The sequence below is a fragment of the Ochlerotatus camptorhynchus genome, unplaced genomic scaffold, assembly GCF_037179485.1.
Source record: "Ochlerotatus camptorhynchus isolate MF236.1 unplaced genomic scaffold, CSIRO-AGI_Acam_v1.1 ptg000213l, whole genome shotgun sequence".
In the NCBI taxonomy this organism is placed as follows: domain Eukaryota; kingdom Metazoa; phylum Arthropoda; class Insecta; order Diptera; family Culicidae; genus Ochlerotatus; species Ochlerotatus camptorhynchus.
In genome coordinates, this window is record NW_027040703.1 from 1,524,476 (window position 1) to 1,549,763 (window position 25,288).

At 41.5% G+C, this 25,288-nt stretch overlaps 1 protein-coding gene and 1 pseudogene across 1 annotated transcript; both read left to right on the forward strand.

Annotated features, from left to right (window-relative positions):
- Positions 1 to 9,339: 9,339 nt before the first annotated feature.
- hry (bHLH transcriptional repressor hairy) lies at positions 9,340 to 13,593 on the forward strand. The gene is made up of 3 exons (XM_065224598.1): positions 9,340 to 9,958; positions 10,558 to 10,653; positions 10,752 to 13,593. Exons 1-3 carry the CDS (start codon positions 9,848 to 9,850, stop codon positions 11,568 to 11,570), a joined length of 1,026 nt encoding a protein of 341 aa, XP_065080670.1. The 5' UTR covers positions 9,340 to 9,847; the 3' UTR covers positions 11,571 to 13,593.
- A 2,738-nt stretch (positions 13,594 to 16,331) lies between these two features.
- LOC135703476 (uncharacterized) lies at positions 16,332 to 17,847 on the forward strand (annotated as a pseudogene).
- Positions 17,848 to 25,288: the final 7,441 nt, after the last annotated feature.

Here is a 25,288-nt window from a genome sequence, read left to right on the forward strand (position 1 = left end):
TACACACACTAATCAACTTTCAACTTGTAGCTGCAAAACAAAGCTAACAAAGTGAATATATTACTCATTTGATGGCTTCTAAACAACCAACCACTCTTGCTGAATAACATAAACATCAAAAGTGCTTTTTCAACAACTAAACAACCTGTACTCAGCTTATAAACTGTGTTAGAGCAACTTCGGAAGCATTTTCACAGTCAACTAGGTTTATTTTTAGACGTGTGCAGTTTTACAGCTTTTACTCTGCTCTTTTATAACTAGTCGAGAGCAGAGTGCAGTGTGCACTATTATAAAGCCTCTACTCAGCGATTTTGTTGTAGAAGGGAATGTTGATTTGTTTACATAAGTTCAAAGTGTTGGCGTAGCACAGTTGGTAGTGTCAAGGTTTGCCAATGAGGTCGTCTCGAGTTCGATGCCAGGTTCCGGTGCAGGGTAAATAATTTGGTGATGATTTGTTACTAATTTCGATTAATTTGATTCACAGCCAAATAAACTCAATAAATTCCTTCGTAAAAAAGCGTAAACAGTATTTAACCAGGCTTCAAGAGAAAGCTGTGTAGTGATTATTGGATAACCGGGAAAAGGTTGAATAAGCGCCTTTCAAGTTCACACACAACTAAACAGCAGGATAACAGCTGTATAGAAGCGTTAATGGATATGCAATAAGAGCTTCTCCCGACCGTTCCAACAGCCATAAGTAGCTGACTAAGTTCGCCAGATTTGCTTGTATAGAGGTTGAGTGAAGGTTTCCTCATATCGTATAACGTTTGAATACAGCTTGAGGCTGTATAAATTAAATGGGTAAAGCGTTTACATTGTGAAAATTGTTAGTTGGGTAGAGAGCCAATTTAAAATCGTTAGTTTCCACCGGTTGGTAAAGCGATCCTTGAATAAAAAAAAAATTACGAAGATTGACTAAACTAGCGATTGAAAAAACAAGTCTAACCATCATTAGTTTTTGGATAGATCCAACCAGAATCAATTACCCTACAATTTTCACACTGTCGCAGTGATGCCACATATACCGATTTATCGTTATTTATACCGATTTCCGAACTAGATATCGATATACAGATACTTATCCTCATGCAACGCCCCATTTTCCTTAAACCCAAGATTCACTGACTCAGCGTAAGCATAGAAAAGATTAGCAAATGAATAACCACCACACGCCAAACAGGTGAGAATGTTTTCATTCGGTTATGTAAACGAATAAACATTGAAGCGCAGCGTAGCGTTCATAGTGACCCTCCAAACAAGGAAGTTAAACGGGAGCAAATAACAGGGCCATGCAGAGTAGCAAAATTAAAAAACCAATATAAACAAATGAAGACGCCAGAGTATATCGCTACGTTCGAACAGGGGATATGACTCATGAGAGAGACTAATGAATTAATGAATGAACACTATGTACTAAGAATTAAGAGAGAGAAAATGTCAGCCATATGGAAAGTTCTATTAGCAGGCGGGTTCAGGTGACTTAAGAAAGGCACAGTAGGAGTAAGAACCATAATAAGAAGATCAAAAAAAATAGCAAATATAGAATAGATACCAGCGCATATCCTTGAGAAGGATCTCTTCGATATTATTCTCAAGCTGGTTAAGTAAGAGGGGATGCAAAGGCCTCAAAATCCAATATCAATCTGAGTAAGAAATTAACCAGTAATAGACCCCCATACGGTAGTAGAAAATACACAACTTAACAGCAGCAGTGACAATGTCGCACATTTCCAGGGTCAGTTGTTTATAAACAGTTGCTACCGCGTCGTCAGCGATGCGCGCTGGCTTAACTAGGTGCTTCGCGAAAGGTCAAAGTAAACATTGGTGAGTAAGCATCCTACATAGCCGTTCCTACCGCAAGAAGCATTAATTCTTGTTAAAAAAACAGACACCGACTTTCCAAGAGAAAAACTATCTGTCTCGCTTTATATGTACATACTGGAGAAAAACTATTGTGTAGAGTTTAAGTAACAAATTCATGTATAAAAGGTTTCGAAGAATAAAGAATCGGGGCAGTTGTTCTGATGAGTTTATTATCCGAGGTTTGCTAGGTGCGGACGAGCACAGTTCCAACCTCAGGATAACTGATTCATCAAAGAGCTTTTTCCATACAGTAGAAATGGAATTGCACTGTCTTTCATTTTACGGAGAAAGAAAGACCACGCGAGTTGTTGCTCTACGTTGGGCACTTCAACACGGGAGTGAAACATGGATGCGCAACGGAGTATGGGCGCTTCACTCAGAATACCGATTTTTGAGATTTTATACAGCATTATACAGATTTTTTTTAAATATTCAAAATTATTATTGCCCGCGCTCGAATTTCGGAGAAAATTTTTGTGAGAGAGTTCTATCTTTTTGAATACCGCATATTTTTTGAGCCATCATCTTTAAAGATGCCTTATGCTTGATACTCTTTCGACTAATGTTTGCATTTTCTCCTTTAGATTGACTACTTATCAATCGAGAAATAGTCGATGGCTCTTCTCGGTAATTCTTAGGGAATCGAGACATATTTTTTAAACATTATTTAACTTCCGGAAGTTTTAATTCATTTTTTAACTTCCTGAAGCTTCATCCAACTTTCCTTGGAATTTCTTTCCACCTTACATTGGAAGCTTCTTCAGCCTTCGCTCGAATGAATCTTTCATCTTCTCCCGTCAGTTTTTTCAACTTTGCCGGAACTTCAAGGATGCTATCAGATTTTTATTGCAGATCCACACTAGCTGCAGGAACATTTAAGAAGTTTTGAAACTTCAGAAAAGTCCAAGTTTCGATAGATTATAGGCAGTTTCATTAACAGCGACGTCGAACGGATGATACTGCCACTGAAAGACCGAGCACAATTAAAGGAACGTAATCTACTGCCTGTAACTCTGTCAGATACGTGCCTCTCGAGGATGACCTACTGTGGGTGTGTTTATCTGCATTCGCACCTAGCACTACAGAAGATGACATCGCAACACTGGCACGCGAGTGTCTTTCGTTGCGCGAAGATGAAGTACTCAAGGTAGTGAAGTTGGTTAGAAAAAATGCGGATATCTCGAATCTTCGATTCGAATTTGTGGACATCTATACCAGAACGCACTGCCTGTCGCCCTATGGAAGCCCTTAATCCTCCCGACCCAGTCCTGCTTCCTGTTTCCTGCCATCACTGCCGTTCTGGTCCTGTGGTCGTGGCTGGAAATGGGGGTTTCCAGCATCCTTCTGCAGGCAAGTATGCGCCCCTGTGTAACACTTCACCGCCTCATAATTCTGCGTGTTCTAGCACTGTATTTTATGCTCCTGACTCCCGTTATGAATGCCAACACCTTCACCAACTGCTGTCGTCAGTGGATGGTGCACATCGTTCTCCTGGATCTCCGACATCGCATATGAGTACCATCGCCAGATTCATCAAACCAGAACGCATTGCCTGTCATATCATGGGAGCCCTTAAGCCACTCAACACAGTCGCGTTTGCTGATTCCTGCCATCGTAGTCGTTCTGGCCCTGTTGTTGAGATCGGTGACGGGGTCTCCCAACCTCCTTGTGCAGGCAAGTATGCACGTGTTCATGAAAATTCCCTTCCTGATCAGTTTCCGTGTTCCAGCGCTTCGATTCATAGCCAAGACCCTTCATGCAGCAATAAGGAAAATGTCTACTCGAGTACTACGACGATCTCTGAGCCCTCGTTCACTCTGACCCAGTCGAGCCAATTACCGTTTCCTGCCAGTCATCTGTGGTATCCTGCCGTCAAAGTCGTTCCGGCCCTGTGGCGAGGGTCTCCCATCCTGGCTTTTCAGGCAAGCATGCGTGCTTTCTCGGTGATTCTCCTCGTGATCAACATTTGGATTTCAGCGCAACACCCACTCAAATTTATTGCATTATGCCGAGGAACGGACGAGAAGTTTGTGACAATCCTTCCTCAACAACTTCCGAGCTACGCATATACTATCAGAATGCACGAGGACTTAGGACAAAGATAGATTCTTTCTTTTTAGCTACAACTGACTCGGAATATGATGTTATCGTGCTAACTGAGACTTGGCTGAACGATTGCATCTTGTCTGCTCAATTCTGGATTCTGATCAGGATCTGGACGATATTGCATGTATTTTCAACACGGAGATACGTCGAGTCATCGAAGCTCACGTGCCTCTTCAGTGCCCTCCACTGAAGCCTCCTTGGACGAACAGGAGCCTCCGCCAGTTGAAGCGCCGTAGGCGATCTGCACTTCGAACGTATAGTCGGAGTCGTTCGCAGCACTCCAAATATCGCTTTGTAATGGCCAGTAACAAGTACACACGGTATAACCGTCTATTGTATGCTCGATACGTTGATCGTACGCAGAGAAATTTACGCCTACATCCCAAACAGTTCTGGTCTTTTGTTCGTACTAAACGCAAGGAAGATGGATTGCCTACGTTCATGTATTTCGGCGACCGATTTGCTAGCACAGCCTCTAGTAAATGTGAGAACACTTCAAGAATGTCTTCTCAAATACGCCTGCTACGCCACCGCAGATAGAGGCTGCTGTTCGTGATACGCCGCTAGACATCATCGACTTTGGAATTTTCCAGATCAGCGAGGAGCATGTCGAAAATGCATTACGTAAGCTCAAACATTCCGTGTCACCTGGTCCTGATGGGATTCCTTCATCTGTGTTGAAAAACTGCTCGAGTTCTCTGATTATACCGTTAGTAAAACTGTTCAATCTCTCGTTCCAACAGCTAAAATTTCCTGCTGGATGGAAAACTTCGTTTCTGTCACCGATTCACAAAAAGGGTGACAAATGTAACGTCGTCAACTACCGTGGAATAACGTCCTTGAGCGCTTGCTCTAAGGTTTTTGAAATAATTGTAAACAACGCTCTCTTTGAAGCCACCAAAAACTACATTTCGTACAGCATGGATTCTACCCGAAACGATCTGTTACTACTAACCTCACTCAGTTCACCTCACTCTGCATACGCTCTATGGACGCTGGTTCACAAGTGGACGCCGTATACACGGACTTCAAGGCTGCATTCGATCGTGTGAATCATGATATCCTGTTGCAAAAACTCGAGAAGCAGGGGGTATCTTCCGCGCTTGTTAGCTGGTTTAGATCATATCTGTCTGAAAGATCCGTGAGAGTAAGGATTGGTTCGTCACATTCGGAGCCGTTTATGATTCCTTCTGGCGTACCGCAAGGGAGTAATCTTGGATAGCTGCTTTTCTCATTATTCATAAATGACATTGCCTTTGTGTTGCCACGTGGACAGCGAATATTCTATGCCGACGATGTTAAGATCTTTATGATCATCATGTGCACTGAGGATTGCCTGGAGTTGCAGAGGTTATTAGATTTGTTCGAGGACTGGAGCAAGCAAAACCCACTCGATTTATGCATAGCCAAATGCAACACAATATAATTCAGCAGGAAGCGGCAACCAATCAATTTCAACTACAGCATGTGTGGACAAACTCTCGAGCGCTTGTTTCAGGTTTGGGATCTCGGTGTGATATTGGACCGCGAACTCACTTTCCGACCGCATTACGAAGACGTGATTGCAAAAGCCAAAAAAGGGTAATTTAATTGTTTTCTGTGACTTTAGTCAAGCTCAGAGAACATCAGGGCGGATCAATTAATTTCAATGAAATTGTTGAAATTATAAGGAAGTTCCGAGAAACTCAGGCAATTTCCGAAAATTCAGCAATCTCTTGAGGGGCTCATGCAAATTAAGGAAACGTTAGGGAAGTTACATGAACATTATAAAATTGTGAGAACTATGCTTTTTAATGTTAGTGTCGATAACTTTTAAAAATTAAAAAAAATAATCCGGAATATCAGTGAGCTTCAATGCTGACGTTACAATAAATTCAAGTGTTAGAGCGCTTAAGAGATTTCGTATTCTTCAATAAAGTCGAGAGACCTTCAAAGATGATTAGAGATATTCCGGTAGTCTCATTATAATCAGGGAAATTTCGAGAGCTTCGAGGATGACCACCCAAGTAACAATTTGGGTTTTATGAGGGTTCTGTGGACCACGATTTAGAGTCTATGCTTTTTAATGTTAGTGTCGATAACTTTTAAAAATTAAAAAAAATAATCCGGAATATCAGTGAGCTTCAATGCTGACGTTACAATAAATTCAAGTGTTAGAGCGCTTAAGAGATTTCGTATTCTTCAATAAAGTCGAGAGACCTTCAAAGATGATTAGAGATATTCCGGTAGTCTCATTATAATCAGGGAAATTTCGAGAGCTTCGAGGATGACCACCCAAGTAACAATTTGGGTTTTATGAGGGTTCTGTGGACCACGATTTAGAGTTGTAGTATGCTATAAAACCTCAATAAAACTTGCAATGCTACTTGGGCAGAGAACTCCAAAACAGTCCATAATTTCAGTAAAATTACAAGAACTTTTAAGGAATCTCGAGGAATTATGGAATATTCCTAAGTGCATTTCAGGAATGTTCCGAAAACTTCAGGGATGTTTTTTGAATTATGTCCTTGTTTCTTTTGACTTTTCCGAAAACGCTCTGGCTTCTGACTTTTTTCAGATGTTTCTTCCAATCTACCGTAGGAAGTTTATACCAGCGTCTCTAGGAAGTTTCTTTCGTTTTCTCCAGGAAGTTCAATTAATTCTCCCAGAAATTTCTTTCGTCTTCTTCTGGAAGTTTGACCATAAGCCAAAAGTTTTTTTGTTCGACTTCTATTGGAAGTTTTTTTTCCGAGCTTCTTCTGGCTTTCCCTGGAAATGGCTTTTTCTGGAAATTTACTTTCGATTTCCGAATCTTTTTTGGCTTCCTTTGGATGTGACATCCGATTTTTTTCCGATAGTTTATTTAAGTTTTCGCCACAAGTTTTTCTATTCGTATCTTGGAAGTTTTTTCTGGAATTTTCCGATCATAATTTAAAAGTTAAAATTTTCACTTTCAAAAACAGCAAAAATATAAAATTAATTAAAATAGTAAATACCGATAAATACCGACTTTTTAATACCTTCGATATCGATAAGCTTTAAAACAAGCTGGCAACGCTGCACTGTTGTACTCTAACGGAACTATAAACTCTATGCTTCCATCTCATCATCTATCATATAAAATGACCACTTTAAGTCTAAAATTTGACGTTAAGCATCTCCAACTATGTATCGTTAGTCCGAGGGGGGCGACACATCTAAATCTCAATTCTAGATGCTTATCAAATCTCCCACTAGCGAATCAATCTTCAAAAAATCTTCTTTCATTTGTCGCATCTACTTGCATCGCGCATCATCTTTTTGCATGAAATCTTCAGAATCGTCGTCAATCTTCTTTCTATCTACTCAGCGTGCGCGCAGCTAGCCACAGCAAAACACATTTTTTTCTGCATCGTAGATAGAGTCGCCCCCCTCGCGTTAGTCAAAACTATCAATGTTGCTTTAGATATTAGATTGGAACCCGGCAAGACATCGCAGCTGAAGCAGACCCAGTGGAGGAGTCTCAAAAAAAAAAAACTTGCAAGTTATCTGAAATTTGACCTGGGCCTTGGTTAAAGCAAAAACTAGCAGCCACCCACGATAGAAGTATTTCACGTTGGCCTTTTGCGCAGGATTCATGACTGAGTGGGAATTATTAAGCATTCGATTACCAGCTTAAGATGAACTATTAGTATTATTTGTCAATTACCTGCTTCAATTGAGCCAGGCACGTGTCGCTTTGAGAAGACCTATTCTCTTCGAATCAGTAGAACTAATTTCAACGGCAGACAAAAATGAGCATAATACGCCCCTTTTCGATGACGTAACACAGAGCATTAAGATATCATATACCTGCGGGATTAAAAAGTGTCTACCTCTAATAACATGAAGAATGGAAACACGCATCCAGTCTCTTTCCTCATACGAACAAACATAAACTTTAAATCAATACCCCCAGTTCCATCTGTTGGTGGAACGGTGAACCACAAGCAACTGGACCCCACCGGCAACGCATTCTTATCCCTTTCCCCCGTTTTATCCTTCACCAAGGATTGGAACGAAACGAACGAACGAACGTAAAAAAAACCCAGCCAATATAAACATAAGCGATGTTGTTTTTTTCTTCCCTCCAAAGGCCATTAATGCGCTCATTCAGAACAAACGCCCGCCGTCCGGCCGTCCAAGCATCGAGGAAGAATCAACTGAAACCAGAAAAGACCAACACGAAAACAGAACCCTAGTTGGAAACCCAAACCACACCATCAAAGGGAGTGATCAGTGGTGGCACGAGTCCTGGAGTTTAACATTTTTTCCATAACATTTGATACATTTTGCGATAACCATTGTGACGACACACAAAAACAAACTGGCAAGCGGCAAAAATGTCATGACATTTCTAAACTGTTTTCTGCCAGCGACAGAACATTTTCGCACAAAGAAGCAGACAAGACCGGCGGCGCGCGCGACATAAATTTATGTCGTGTAGAATTTTGCTGATTTCTGGCTAATTACTGCATTTATTTGATGTTTATAGCATGGAATTAAAAGATAAGAATGAAGACTAACCACTCATAAGCATTGATGTTAAAATTATGCGTAAATAAGGGAGTTGGTAATTTACTGTCACACGCAAGCCTGCAGCTAAAATTTCATTACAATAAACTGTTTGGAAAAATCAGACTGCGAGATTTTATTTATTCTCTATCTCCGCTGTTCGCTTGGAATGTAGTTATAGACGGTCGCCCGTGTGCTGGCTGTTTTGTTTCGCTCTGGACGATAGTTTTTCAAAAAATGTACTGTTGCCACCTCTGGGAGTGATGCAGAGAGGGAGGGACACGCCATGGCACGTACCTGGAGATATGCAACTACCTGTTGAACTTTTTTTTTTTATTATGATTCGTTGAAACGTTGCTCTATGATTGTATGATTTATTCTTTTTTGAACCATGATTTTTTAACGAATAAATTTTGATTTTAGATTCTAATTTTGAACCGAAAAGATTCGAAATTTTTGGAAAGCTCCATGACGTTTCCCTCTTGTGCCAGCATAGAGCACATATCCATCCCCACTCCAACAAGGCAGCTAGGACATTGATTCAGGACCTCAGCAATCCCACCCTACCACACCACCACCGAGGACATCAACACGACAGTCAGTGGTGGCAGCCTGTTGCTCCGATCCGATTCTTCCTCTTCTCGCCATCTCTCTCACTCTCTGCCACTCTCGAATTTCTTCACACCTTATCTCTCGCTCTCCCGTGCACTGTCTGTCCGATAGCTCGTGTGCACGCCTGGCCGAACATTCCGCACTCGGCTTCCCTTCGGATTCTCGCACTACACGAACGAACGCACATCGGCCGGTGCGAAACAAGTGCAAAGAACGGCAGAAGACAGACTGGCAGGCACGGCACAGAGTCGATCCACCGCAGCAGCGACCGAGCCCGGTCAGAATCGTTTCAACACTCGCCGGAGCAACACAGGAAAAATCGGTTTGCTCGCTATCATAGTCGGAGTTTCGTTCTCCAAAGATTTTGTACTACGAGACTTGTATTTTTTTTATTCTTCGCTGTCGTGTTCGGCAAATCGGTTTCCGGCTCGATTTCGGAAGTGCCGTCGTGATTGATTCGTTCCGGATCGGAGAGGAAAACAGTGAAAGTGTTTTGATTGGATTGCAACGTAAACAAGAAACTGGGAAGATGATTTAAAATAAAGGATATGAGAATTTAGTGAATAATTGTGCCTTTCATGAATGATAAGGGAAGGTTGTGAAACGGAATAATTTTTTTTGACACAAATGGATTCAAGTGTATTTTGAGTGAAGAGAGAATCGCTGAAAAAAATTAATCGGAGAAAACATTGAAGCTGACGGTGTGAATTCAGCTCCCACTGTGGATACTCTGCTAAAGTACAAGTTCAAAACAATGGTTACCGGAATTGGAACCGCAGCGCAGCAAGTTGGCGCAATGTCGACCACCTCGCAAATTTCACCGGCCGAGCAACCGGTGGTGAAACGTCCCAGCGACAACCGAAGAGTAAGTATCTAGCCTGAATGATCGCCCTCCAAAAGTCCGTACCACGCGAGATAAATAATCAAATTAAATTTGTTTGACTTCTCGAGAAGACAATCGAACAGAATGAATAAAAAAAATAAAAGGAGAAAGAGTATCGTGTAACCTAAGCCGTCCCACACGTCTTCAATGTCCGCTGCTAATCCGCCAGGTTTTCGCGTACGTGGGAATTTCGCGTTGTGAAAAAATTTGCAAACTCCGAAAGCACGTTCCACCGCAGCTGATGAGTCGTCGTCGGTGGTGGCGGTGGTGGTCCAGATATGGAACGTACGGCGCGTGTGGGATTCCCACAAAACTGGCACGATAGAAAATTAAGTATGACATGCTCAGTTCAGTTCCTCCAACCTCCGCCGCTGCAAATCCGGGAGTTGATGTTCATAAATTAACACTTTTTAAGAAAACGCTAACAGACCGTGGCTGGGTCCCCACTGAGCAAAGTGGATCATATTTTTAGATTTATCGTTGTTTGTTGGTACGGTTGTTCGGTTTTCGTTGCTAAACCAAGACATTGTTGATTTGTGAGTGGGACTAAAGTTTGCCTCTTTTTTCTATCTCTTTTCCAGAGCAATAAACCGATCATGGAAAAACGTCGTCGAGCTCGCATCAACAACTGTCTGAACGAGCTGAAGACACTGATCCTGGATGCCATGAAAAAAGACGTAAGTGTCAGTTCCTCTACGGTTCTGAGGGGAATCTACTCCTAGATTGACACATCACTAATTGAAAATTTCTTCTTCTCTATCTCTGATAAATACAGCCGGCTCGTCACTCCAAACTGGAGAAAGCAGACATCCTGGAAATGACCGTCAAGCATTTGGAAAACCTGCAGCGGCAACAGAATGCCATGTCGCAGGCAACCGATCCGAATGTGATGAACAAATTCAAAGCCGGGTTCAACGAGTGTGCCCAGGAGGTCAGTAGGTTCCCGGACATAGATCCGATGACTCGTCGGCGACTGCTCGCCCACCTGAGCAACTGCATCAACGGGGTCAAAACCGATCTTCCGAAAGCTCGCCAATCGGCAGTGCAAGTACACATCCTCCCATCGCCACCAAGTTCTCCGGAACAGGATCATCACCCGCAACCTCATCCAGCACAGATCAATGCTGTGCAAACAGGCAACGGAGTGTATTTCACCAACAGCATCGGGTCAAGTGTTCAACTGATTCCCACCAAACTCCCTAATGGAAGCCTTGCCTTTGTGCTTCCACAAGCCATCCCTGCGGCAAACGCTCCGGTCCCAATGCTGGTGCCCATCCCAAGTCGCACCGCATCAACTGGTTCAGCCGCTTCCAGCCATTCATCGTCTTCCGCGTATGACCGAGTCTCTCAACACGCCACCTCGCCCTACCACGCTCCACCAAGTCCTGCCAACTCCCACTACGAGCCAATGGACTGCAAACCCTCGGTCTTCCAAGATCAACAGCAATACCTCCACTCGCAGCAGATGCGTTACCAGCAGCAACCTCAGCAGCAATCACGATCCTACAGCCCCGACAGTCCGCTGTCCCTGGTCATGAAGAAACCCTACCAGGACCAAAACCAAGACGATGACAAACCGTGGCGACCGTGGTAATCCAACGCCCGTGTCATCCACACATCGAGTCATAAAACAATTAGTACCTTAGCACCCCACCAGTCGCGGCAGCCGGAAGTATACACAAATCGCTCGCTCGTGTACACGAGCCGCAGTAAACCGACCTGAAGCAGCTCTCGCACCGTCGTTGAGCACACACAATGTAGTGCCTGCCCTTCCGATTCGCCGCCCGTCGACCGTCGCCAATTCGCGTAAATCACCGAGTGCACTGAAATAAATAGTTTGAATAGCATCTCACTCGCCACCATCGTCGTCTTCACCCTCACCAACTAGAAACAATGTAGACATCGGAGAAGCCGTGGTGAGTGAACGTGCGAGCAACGAGCAGAAGCGCAACGTCAAAGGGTCACGAGTGTCGCGCTTGCTTGCTTTCCCACACTCATTACACGGCCCCCAGCAATAGTCATTCTCGTGCAAAAGTCTGCGTGTGTGTGTGTGTGTGTATGTGAACATGGCCCAAGACAGTTCGGTGAAGATCGTGCCAATAGAATATAGTGAGTGATCGCACGCGGAGGCGGAGAAACACGGGCAAACGGCAGCGCAACAATATTGTAAACTCGCTACAAAGTGTGTGATTGAAGCGCGCAAAAGGAGTGAACCCAACGTCGCTGCTGCTCGAAATTCAAATGGCATGTGAAGAAGACAAAAACCACCGCCGTCGACGCCGTTGAGCGTGGAGAACAAGACAAAGAAGATTGCGGCACGAGGCAAAATTTATTTTTACTTTCGGGAGAATAAATTTTTATCACTCTCGTCTCGAAGTGTAGAAGCGGTGACGCGGCGAACGTGCGCGTGTTTGAACGAAGAATGCGATACTGGTCTCTTTCGCAACGTGCCCACTTTGACCATTCAACGTACGGCGCTCGTAACGAAACGCCCTGATCGGGATCGGCACAGGTCGGGCTAGTCATCCATGTCCCGCGAGAGGATTCAGCGCCTGGTGGTGGTTGCAATATCTCACAAAATACAAACGAAACAACAAAGTATAAATGAAACCCGCACAAACTCTGCTGAGGAGAATGGTGGAAACCCTGTTGCTGTGAATAATTTGTAAGGCTTTTTAGTGTGATAAGCAGAGAGTTAGAGTTACAGAGAAGAAAAAAAAAACAACACAAAACAAACCTTAGGATCAAGGAGTTCAAAACTTTGCTAGACAAATGGAAGTAAATCCCACGTTTACAGTAATCACACAATAACTATCCTACTGGTAGCAGTAGTCAGCGTTTGTGTGAGTGTGTGTTGGTTAGAAAGTCAAAGTGGCGAGGACCGCGAACAATCATGTGATTAGCTTCTTGAAGTTTTATTTTAAGATCGCCCCAATCCATCTTTCGTGCATCCACCATCCTCTTTCCTGTCCATTCATCTCATTTTGATGCCAATAAATTCTTGTAAATATTTTCATTTCGTTTTGGTTCACCACGAACAAGCGAGCGCGACAAAAATCACAAAAGTCTTCCATTAGAGCAAGTTGTGAGAACGCCAATCAGGGATTCCTAGTTCTTGATTAGGATAGTGACGGTAGGTTCGCCACCGGCCAAAGGTCATTACTGATCTTTCCGTTAGATTTTATTTTATTTTCCAGCGTGATTCGTTCGCGGTTGTGAGAGGAGAAAAATAAGTGAGAAAAGCGAATAAATTATTCATCAGAGTGTGTAAATATAGCTTTCCTTTACACTGTTAAGTTCCAATTCTAGAGCCGATAGGAAAACAAAGCGATAGGCATTATTATTTATACGGAGCAAATGCGTCAATAACAAATTAGAGAGTACGGCCCCAACCATTTGGAAGCAATTTTAGCAGAATGAAAGAAGCAATCGAAAACAATTGACTTTAGTGATTAGCGTTGATGGGGGAATTGATTCTCCTGTCGAATTAAGATATGTATGATACAAAGAGAATATGCTTGTGGCAACACAACACAGATTAAATATTTTAATGAAATAGAGAAAAGATGAAAATGGAAAACTATGGAAAATATAAAATATTTTTGAAATTAAAATAACGCTAAACTCTACTTTCCTAAAAATCCGAAAAATTCCTTGATTAATAAAACCGTTTTTTGTATGCTACTTAAACAAAAATCTTCGATCGATTAGATGTGCGCACCATGAGAAATGCGTCCTGAATCATGTGTTTGTTGGTAACTAGGTAAGTATCATTAATCCAAATTAGGAATTCCTAAAAAAAAAAATACAAATAATAATGATTTTTAATTTTTTATTATAAAGCAATGTCAAGAAACTGAAATTCAATGTTCCTGTAATTCGTTAAATTTTCAAAATCTCGGAACTTTGTTAATTTTTCTATTTTTTGCTGAAACAATTCAGTGGTTCACTAATTGGTGCAACTTGAACCGAATAGAGGTGATTCCTGCGAAGTGTTATGTAATATCGCATATATTAAGGAGGGTATTGTTTCTCGCTCTAATTCAATTGAGCAAATGCACGCCTATTTTATTTTAGTCAAGATTAATAAATAACGTAGCATTAAAGGGTGACCAGTCATGTAGAAAAATTTCGCTAAGGGGGAGGGGGTCAAATATGGTGCTTCATCAAATTAAAACAAACGTTTGTTGACGTGTCGTGAAGCACCAACTCTGAACCCTTGTAGTGTAATTTTCTACAAGTTGGTGCCAATTATCCTTTTCAACTTAATAGACCGAAAAGAATCCTCGATAGGACACCACTGCGGCAGATTTGTCGTATTCCGGCCTTTTGTTGGTCAAATGGTCCACTGTGTACTTTTTCACGATCTTCGTTCACTTGAAATACTTGCACAAAGCAGTTCTTTCTGTTCGACGGCATGCTGAACACGACTGAACATGTTAGAGTGAAATAAAGTGTATGACAAATTTCTGGAGGATGTAAGGATTCATTCACCATTGGCGTAGCTAATGGGATGCCAAGAGGGCCAGGCTCCCTCCAGAATTATCTAGCTCCCCCCCAGAATGTTTGGTGTTTATTGACGTAGGACTACGTCTTTGATTTCTATATGGGGGTACACTTTGTGAAAACCGAAAATGGAACATGTAACAAATTAAGAAAGATTTTGAACGTTAATAACTCAGCTGTCCCTGGCCCAATTTCAATAATTTTATCACCAATCGATCAGAAATATGGCTACGCATCGATAACAATGCTTCCAAATGTTGATTTTCAACAAGAAACCATTGAATAACTGGTAAATTTCCAGCATTGTCCAAAAGCGTTGAATTAACTAACAAATCCATCAATTACCTACATGCATATGCTGCTTCCCCAGCACAGTCGTCAGAGAGTAGTAAGTAGACGAAACAAGTCGAAGTGGCATTTGCCCCCGATTCTCGGGCGCGTGCGAATAGGAAGGATGAAATTGCGTAATATTTTACACACTCATCGCCATACTCAGAACCACACGCTCCCAACGACCACACCACTGCACAGTGGGCAACACATGACAAAACCGCGACTAAATTGAATATCTCGGCTGCCAAACGGTTTCAGTCAACATGTTATACATATTCTCAAAGGAAAAACTCTCCTGAATCGATTGGTGGTGGTCGGAGACTTTTGCGTACCGAGATAGAGGGCCGGGATCAACCCGAGTTCCCGGTAATGTAGGAAATGCCACTATCTATCGACATAATTTTAGACTTTACTTAACGTATATTACTGGAAATTGATAGTACTAAGTATATATGCTGTAAAGACACCATATACGCCCTCAGGAAAACTCTACTGGCCTAAAGGAGGATCCGGAACGACCGATAAAGTGGCCACATTATAAAAAATGTCCTAGAACCTTGCGATTTTTCCTATGTTGTTCAGAATCAAGAGATCATAGTGTATTTAATGTGGAAACTATATTTTGGGGTATTGTGGCCATATTCTGGTTCTCCGGATAATCGGGATTGACCGATAAAGTGACCACGTTATAAAACATGTCCTACATGCTTGCGGTTTATTCTATATTGTTCAGAATCAAGAGATCAATGCGTATTTAACTTGGAATACATATTTTGGAGTATGGTGGCAATATCCTGATTTTCCGGATAATCTTGGTTAGTCACATTATTAAAAATGTGCTAAAACCTTGCGATTTTTTCAATGTTGTTCAGAATCAAGAGATCAAAGCAAATTTAATAAAGAATTTAAATTTTGGGGTAAAGTGGCCATATCCTCCGGAAAATCTGGATTTATCGTAGAAGTTGTCATAACGTGTAAACAGTCCTGCAAAACTACGATCTTTTTTCTTAACAATCTTGTTCATATTCAAATAATTAAAACTATTTTTATTTAAAATAAATCCCTAGTTTCCCACTTCTGGCAGGCGCTTTAAAAAAATTGGTACTTTAAATCGAAAAATTGTACACATTTAAAGTTCTGTGAAGAAGGCTTCAGCTCAGCTTCAGAGAACAAAATTATATCTGCTATTATATCGATCGGCACTGTAAACTCTCCTAAAAACCCGCAGTTTTTGTATACAAATTCAACCAACCAAACTCAAAACCATACCGATATAACTTGAATAGTTGATGTACCAGCAATCAACATTTCAGAAATGTTGAAGCCGTCCTGAAAAGTTACAGCTCATAGCTCATCAAATTTTTTTGAAGAGAAAAAAAATCACGAGTTTCTAGTATCTGTCACACCTCAAATTGTCAGTAAATTTTAAGAGAGCTATTTATATGAATTTATTCAAGGTATCATCAAATTTATGAAACACGAATTCGGCATGAAACATCTAATATCTTGGCCGGATATGATTTCATATCGCAATTCTATCATTCCACCATTTTCTTCACCGAATTGGGCAGACGGTTATCTGTCGACCTCCGTTTCCGTTCGGGATTTAATAAAGAACGATGTCGAACGGGTCCTCGAACTGGATGACGTAAGATCCAAGATATTTGAACTCTGTGCCGACAACAGAAACGTACCGATTGATTGTGTGGTCAGGATTGCCGAAGGCCCTGACTCAGCGACTGGATTTAGCCACTACAATCAATCCAATATTCTTGGTAACGACGATTCGCTGCTTTCAGAAAATAATATGCTATTGCAACTGCTGAAGAAAACCGGTGAAACGATTTATCAGAATCCGAACCCGCAATCGGATTATTTCTGCCGCCCCCGCTCTCTATGCTGGACAAAAGAAACGGATGTCATAACCCGGAAAATGTTAGATGCATTTTTTTACGAGATAGATCAAATCAAGGATGGTTACGGTTAAGGTGGTGGTTACGGTTAAGAATTTTGAGCTTCACATTACAGTGCAAGCCGTTTATTCGATGATCGACGGAAAAGTTGCAAATGCTATAGTTGGCAATAAAAATACGCATGCATGTCCAGTGTGCTTGGACACTACGAGCGGAAAAATTGGACCTTCTTTCTTCCTTGCCCGTTTGAATTCCGTTGAGTGGGCCATCTGCTCAGCAGCCAAAAAATCAGTACCAGGACATCCTGCCCTCACTCACCCGCAAGTGAAGTTGGAAGCCAGACGAATTGCAGACTGCCTTGAACAACATTTCAAAGTACAGGTTAACCGTCCGAAACCAGGAGGAAGTGGTAGTTCCAATAATGGCAAACTTGCCCGCCGTTTGCTTTCAGAGCCTGACATATTTGCCGATATTTTGAATGTTAGTAGGAATATGATGCAAAATTTGAGACTTATCAGCAATTTGGCGCTTTCGTCATGGAAGCTGAATGCTGAAAAGGTGGAGTTGCTTTACGAACGATTGGAAAAAAAGTATTTTGGAGGAGTTCCCGTTCATTAAAGCATTGCCACCTTCTTTGCACAAATACAAACATTTAGCAGATTATATCGATCAATTGGTAAGGTAAACTACCTAATTTATAGCTTAACTAATTTAATTTGCTAATGATTAGCAAACTAATCATTTATTATTTTTCAGCCATACACTATGAATTTTGTGGATGAGCAGGCTGGAGAGCGAATGCACAAGCGCCATAAATTTTGCAGGCCAAACCTTGCTAGAAAAATGTCTCCCGAGGCAAATTTATCAGATATGATGGCAACGGCATTAGCATGGTCCGATCCGAAGCTATCGTATCTAACATACCACAATGAAGGTTTGAAAGTAGCATTTGGTAGTAAGGATGTGAAATACATGGAGGAAGTGGCACAATATTATATAGATAGCGGTGTAGAAGATGAAGGGGAAATGAATGGCGAGCAAGATTGCGACGACATGGAATACGACAGCGCGAGTTTGTGTGATTCTGATATTTACAGTGACGGAGAAGACAAGGAATGAATATCGTTTTTTTTAAAGGCCCGGACAGGCCACAATACCTCAAATTGAAATTGTTTTCCCAACTTTTGCGGTAGACAAATGCTGAACAGTTTAGATTATAAGACCTACTTGATCGGTCAACCCGGATTATTCGGAAAACCAGGATATAGTCATTTGATCCTAAACTATAAATTCCATAGTAAATACGCATTCATCTCGTGATTCTGAACAAACAACAGTTCTAGAACAATGAATATAATGTGACTACTTTATCGGTCAATCCAGATTAACCGGAGAACCAGAATTAGGCCACTACACCCCAAAATATAGTTTCCATATTAAATACGCTTCGATCTCTTGATTCTGAACAACATAGAAAAAAATACAAGGTTCTAGGACATTTTTTATAATGTGGCCACTTTATCGGTCGTTCCGGATCCTCCTTTAGGCCAGTAGAGTTTTCCTGAGGGCGTATATGGTGTCTTTACAGCATATATACTTAGTACTATCAATTTCCATTAATATACGTTAAGTAAAGTCTAAAATTATGTCGATAGATAGTGGCATTTCCTACATTACCGGTAACTCGGGTTGATCCCGGCCCTCTATCTCGGTACGCAAAAGTCTCCAGCCAATGAGGCTACCACCAATCGATTCAGGAGAGTTTTTCCATTGAAATATGTATAACATGTTGACTGAAACCATTTGGCAGCCGAGATATTCAATTTAGTCGTGATTTTGTCGCTTTTTGCCCAGTGTGCACACTGTGTGTTGATTTTCGGTCTTCGAAATTAGTAGCAGCAGTAGCAGTGCTTTCGGCGTGTGGCGTTGAAAATTGTTCTCCAGTAACAACGAAAGTCTGCCTGCAAGCAGCGAGCTGCAGAGCCCACATAAGCAACCATCAAAGGAGGAAGAAGCTGCACTGCTATGCTATGGATCGGAATCAGTAGTTCTTCGTGAGTCGCTGCGGGTCGGTCACCTATGCCAAGCGTGTCACCCTCGCTCCAAACGACATACAGCTCGACAGCCTCATCCGTGTTGAACACCCAGCTCAGAATTACTCAACCATCACTACAAAACGCTCCTTTTCAGGGCCACCAAAAATTTGTTAAAGAGTATTATTTGGACATTGGTCAAGGTCATCAGTTTCCGCAAGCAGCTAGCTATCAAGGCTCAACCTGCCTATAGAAGGTGTGGAATTGTAGGCCTGAATGTATTGGTGCAGTTAGTTTTTCCTCGGCTTTCATTCAGCACGATTCGTTTCTTTCGTTTAATCAATCACCCTTGTAGTGACGTCGAAAAGATTGTTTCAATCGGAGCTTACATATGAAATTTAATGTGGATTATAGAATTTTTGTATGTTATCAAAATTTATGAATGGTTTGCCACTAAATGTTGAGATAATTTATTGATTATTGAATTATCACACTGTATACCATGAAAAAGCAGCCTGTTTGTGAGTTTTTGTCTGCTTTCAAGTACGGAGTTATCATATAAAACAAATCGTCAGCTGGTATTTCCCGGCGACTTTACAAACATCTTCTTTCTTTCCTTTATTTAACGTCGGTCTCTGTTCCGCAATCTAGTGCCAATCACCGACGGACATCGATTGCCATCCATTGACGGCAACCGAATGTGCAGGAAGGCAGCTTCCACACCTGCGTAGGATATCGCACCCATTCATCAACACACATGGGCCGGGACCAACGGCTTTACTTCCCTTCCGAAGGAAGACGTGACCAGAGATTTTTATGCCTCAGAAAAATCCCACCGACCCCGGCTGGGATTGAACCAAGACCCATCGGGGTGTTAGAAAGCAGTCACGCTTACCACTACACCACCGGCGCCGGCGTACAGAGATGAAAATAATCCCTCATATTTTTTTTTTCGCCCAAGCCAGTAAGAATAAATGTTGACCATTGTAATGTAAAACACCACTAAATTTTGCAATGCGATATCATATTGGCATGCTAACAGTGATAGAATTATAAACATTATTAGTTTTTAAATTTTCTGATATGATCGAAAATAATTCTGAGGGATTTTTTTCAGCGCCGGAGTGCAATTTAGAGTGAAATTCACAATAATCTAGATTTTTTAATTAGAGGGACATAGTTGCATTGCTTTTCAATGACGATCGATGACTGTTTTATTGATATATGATTTTTTCATAAATATGAATCCTCAGTAGACGTGTTTTTTATCAAAGGCAAATGTCACTCGAGCCGTTCAAAATGTTCGTTATTTTATAAATTGCTGTTATGGCTCGAGTGACACTTGCCTTTGATTAAAAAAAAAACACGTCTACTGAGGATTCATATTTATAAAAAAATCATATGTCAATGAAATAGTCATCGGTCGTCATTGAAAAGCAATGCAACTGTCAATCTAATTGAAACTTTTATTGGCTCTGTTGTCTTGTGAATTTTAGCTTTAACGGCCTTTTTTTTCTGATTTTTATCTCTCAATCTATGAAATATACACGAAAACCATGTTTGAACAAAATTTTTAGAACAATATGAGGAATATTATGCCGTAGATTACACATTTTTATATCATATGGGTGGAAAATTCGTAGAACAAATACATTAAAAATTTTCAATTTTAAGATATCGTAGAGCATGAAACTAAGTCAAACTTCAATCAAACCATTTTGAATTGTCAACCTTTGGTTACAAAGTTGATAGATAACACATTAAGCTTTGCTATGAAAGTTGTTACAGCAGTTTTCGTTGTTTCAGTCTTGAGATACAAATATTATAACATTAAATTAACTTCACCGATTTTGCTGAAAATTTGCACAGAAGTTCAAATGAACATGACGAGCAGTAATCACGGTTGACCCGTTACATTCCGAACATTTCGTTGAAAATGAACAGGTCTAAGGTTTATACATTATAGTACCAATTCAAATATCCACTTGATTTATAAAGGTTTTATAATTTGAGGGGAGATCGGGCAAAACAGTACATTTCCTGAAGTCTGACCAAGAAGGGACCATCACCATTCGATTCTCCGGACATTTTTACATAACTATAGTGCAAGTGCGTGTAATATTAATGACGCTAATCTATATAACCACATGATATATGAGTTTGTTCAAGTTTGAGGGGAATATAGGGAGAAATGGGGTTTTACAGTGGCCGTCACATGGCGAACTTCGTAGCATTCGATTCCTTGAATAATTTTACAATAGTTAAGTGCATTAAGTTCAATATTTTGTCCGTCAAATTCTGCTTTCCGAGTGTTTAATCTTGTTTTTAAAGGCCAAGGGGAAATCGGGTAAAATGGACAACTTATTGACGTCTAATCAAAGTAAAACTAGTTCCATTCGACTCCCCAGCTCTTAATAAAGTTCACATTCGCTCAATATAAGCGCACCAAGTTCAGTTTATGGATGAACTTCCCGGACTTCCCGAAGTCAGATAGGCTATTTTGCAGGATTCCTACCGTGCACCGTCTAATTAATTGGGATTTTGGGTCAATTTTTCCCCACTGTGCAATGGATGGAGTTAGACACAAAGTTCGAAAATTTTATACTAATACTGAATAACTTTGTTTTAACCTCGTGATTTTTTAAATCATATCCCATGAATCTGAAATGAACAGCTACAATTGAAATATAATGCGAAATTTGTGTTTTACTTAAGTTTTGATGTGTCTTGGTCATTGTGGATACAGATCTTAGAACACAAAGTTGGGAGCTCGCTACAGAAGCGTAAAAATCTAAGGCTTAAGAAAGCTAAATACTGCACACTCTATTTCAATCCTACTCAGTGACTGAATAGAATTTTATTGCCCTCTCTTTGTCTCTCTCGTGTAAATTTTACTCAGTTGCAGTTCAAAAGGGAGTTTACTCAGTGACTGAGCAAGCTTCCTTTGAAATTGAACTGAGTAAAATTTCCGTGAGAGAAGAAAAGAGGGCAACAGAATTCTAATCAGTCACTGAGTAGAATTGAAATATAATGAAATGGTTGATTTACAAACAATCCAAGTCAAAAATGTCCCAGATCGTGTGTCAAGCAAATAAGTTGAGTTAATGTTTTACATAATTATCTTCCAATTAATTCCACCTACCGTATGCGTGATAATGTTTGCACCATTGAGCAATGTCAAAATTTAAAAAAATCTCAAAAATTTCGTTTTCGAGTTTTTTTTTATTTAAAGGGGGATGTTTCTCAGAGTCTTAAACTATGTTAATCATCGATCGAGTACCCACTTGCTGCAATTACGGTCTCCACACGCTTCCGGAATGCACGACAGGTTCTAATAATGTAGTCTGGATCCATTTCTCTCCAGGTACGGGTCAATGTTTGTATGAGGCTTGCTGTACTCGGGTGGCGTTTAGAACAGGCCTTGGCCTTCATGACGCGCCATATTGAGTAATCCAGCGAATTAAGATCGGGGCTGGATGGCGACCACATATCCTTCGCCCAGAACGGAAGATGTTCCTGCAACCACTTCTGAGTGCGGTTCGAGGTGTGGCACGGAGCCCCATCTTGTTGAAATACAACATTTGGCTTCGGACCATACTGTTCTTTGATCCACGGAAGAACATACTTACTTAAAATCCCGATGTAGACCTCCGTGTTGACCTTGTCGCCTTCTGGAATGAACACCGGGTCCATTTTTTGCCATCGGAAGCCACCAATCCAAACACCATAACGCTAGCAGGATGCTTGGTCAGATACAAGTTCTTGTGCTCGTCGGCCACGTCTTTTACCGGAAGAGAACTAATATACCGGTTGGTTCTGGAATTTGATTCGGGATCGACGGTAAACATACTCTCGTCGGTGTACAGGATTACCGGATTTTTTTCGCTTAAAGGGTGATACGGTCAAAATTTGGTCAATATCAACTTGACGTATTTCTTTCAATTTTGCATTTAAAAAACCTGAACACCCCTCATTTTGAAGGTGTGTGTGTGTAGAATGTTGCTCCTATTTTGATTTTGGAATTCACTCTTCAGTTGTCAAAATGCCGTCCAAGCAAGAAGAGCAGCGTATCAAAATTTTGCTCGCGCATCGCGAAAATCCGAGCTACTCGCACGCAAAGTTGGCAAAATCGCTAAAAGTTGCCAAATCAACCGTTACAAATGTAATTAAGGTGTTTGGAGAACGTTTGTCGACAGCCAGGAAGTCTGGATCGGGGGGAAATCGAAAACCGGAAGCCGCTGAGACGACAAAGAGAGTTGCCGGTAGTTTCAAGCGAAACCCTAACCTCTCTCTCCGAGATGCCGCAAATAAGCTGGGTGTATCGTCTACAACCGTGCATCGATTTAGCGGCGCCGGTGGTGTAGTGGTAAGCGTGATTACCTCTCACCCCAGCAGGCCTGGGTTCAATCCCAGTCGGCGCCGCCGAGATGTTCTGAGGCATAACATCTCTGATCACGCCTTCCTTCGGATGGGAAGTAAAGCCGTTGGTCCCCGGTTCATGAGTTGATGGGTCGATAGGTAGGGTCCAGGTGTGGGAGCTGCCTTCCTGGCGTCGGTAGCATTGGTGCTCAGCACGGAAAACAAGATCGACGGAAAACAAACCAAAGGAAAAAAAAAAAAAAAAACCGTGCATCGAGCCAAAAAACGAGCCGGACTATCGACTTACAAGAAGGTAGTGACTCCAAATCGCGATGATAAACAAAATACGACGGCCAAAGCGCGATCCCGGAGGCTGTACACGACGATGCTGACGAAGTTTGACTGCGTGGTAATGGACGACGAAACCTACGTCAAAGCCGACTACAAGCAGCTTCCGGGACAGGAGTTTTATACGGCAAAAGGAAGGGGAAAGGTAGCAGATGTTTTCAAGCACATGAAACTGTCAAAGTTCGCAAAGAAATATCTGGTTTGGCAAGCCATCTGTACCTGTGGCTTGAAAAGCAGCATTTTCATAGCTTCCGGGACTGTCAACCAAGAAATTTACGTGAAAGAGTGTTTGAATAAACGTCTGCTGCCTTTCCTGAAGAAACACGGTTGTTCCGTACTGTTTTGGCCGGATTTGGCATCTTGCCATTACGGTAAAAAGGCCATGGAGTGGTACGCCGCCAACAACGTGCAGGTGGTTCCCAAGGACAAGAACCCTCCCAACACGCCAGAGCTCCGCCCAACTGAGAAATACTAGGCTATTGTCAAGCGGAACCTAAAGAAGACCAAAAAAACTGCTAAGGGCGAGGAGCAGTTCAAGGCAAACTGGCTTTCTGCGGCGAAGAAGGTGGACAAGGTGGCTGTACAAAATCTGATGGCAGGGGTCAAGCGTAAGGCCCGGCAATTCGGATTTGGAAAAGCGGAAGCCTAACTGAATATTTTTCCTGAATTTTATACTAATTGAACTTGAAAAAGAAATTTAATTTGATTTTTTAAATAAACGATTTCACCGATTTACACGCGTTTTCCCTTGACCAAATTTTGACCGTATCACCCTTTAAGGAAGTTCAAGATTTTCTTGCATCGTTCGACTCGCGGATGCGGTTGGTAATCAAGTGAGTTTTTTCCGTGCCCTCAACTTCGCCCCGCAATCTTCTTTTAGGATCTTCCGTGTCGTAAAGTCACTGATCCCGTGTTCCTTAGCCATTTTCCTTATTGAACGCACTGGATTCACCCGAATCTTCCTTTTGATAGCAGCGATAACCCTAGGAACCCGAGCTTACCTCGGACGACCTGTGGCCACCTTCGCAGATAGTTGTCCTTTCTTTTCTCGACTTGACGGTCCACCGGGAAACTCCCACGGCGATTGAAATGTCTTTTTGCGACATTTGCGCGTTGGACAAATCACGAATACGCTGCCACTTCGTCATGGTGCAACTGTCAAACTCAGTAAATCATTTTCTTTTATACACAGCCTACTACGGCATGAGCTACACAGCCTACTACGGCATAACCTATAGTTACGTGCATGCAAAAAAAAAACCAAGGCATTGTATGCACAGGTGAAACGGGAACCTTATTTGTACGATGGTGCAAACATTATCACGCATACGGTAATTAATTTTGGTATCCATGATCGATACGTATTTCGACTACAATTCGCAGTCTTCATCAGTGTCATTCCCACTAAAGACTTATGAAAATCTAACCCTTTTAAGTGCTCATCGTCTAGGTAAAAATGTCAAGATCACAAAAATAACAATGAAACTACAACGTACAGAATCGGAACCTACCTAACTAATAACCAAAGATTTAAGTTAAGTAAAGGAGAAATATATTTAATTAGGCAATATATCGAAAGTAAATTTAGGATGGGGAGCACAATATGAAATAGATGTGAAAAAAGAGAGAGCCTAATATTTAGAACATCGACAAATCGCACTCCTCCCTCTGGAATTCGGCTCGCAATACGAGTTTTCAAAATATATTAATGCCTTTGGGTGAACCAAGGTGTACAGGATTGCAAAAATACCTGATTCGTGTTGGTGATAGCTAGCAATTATGACATTTGCTTTCATTAATACCTAGAGTTCTCGTTCGAA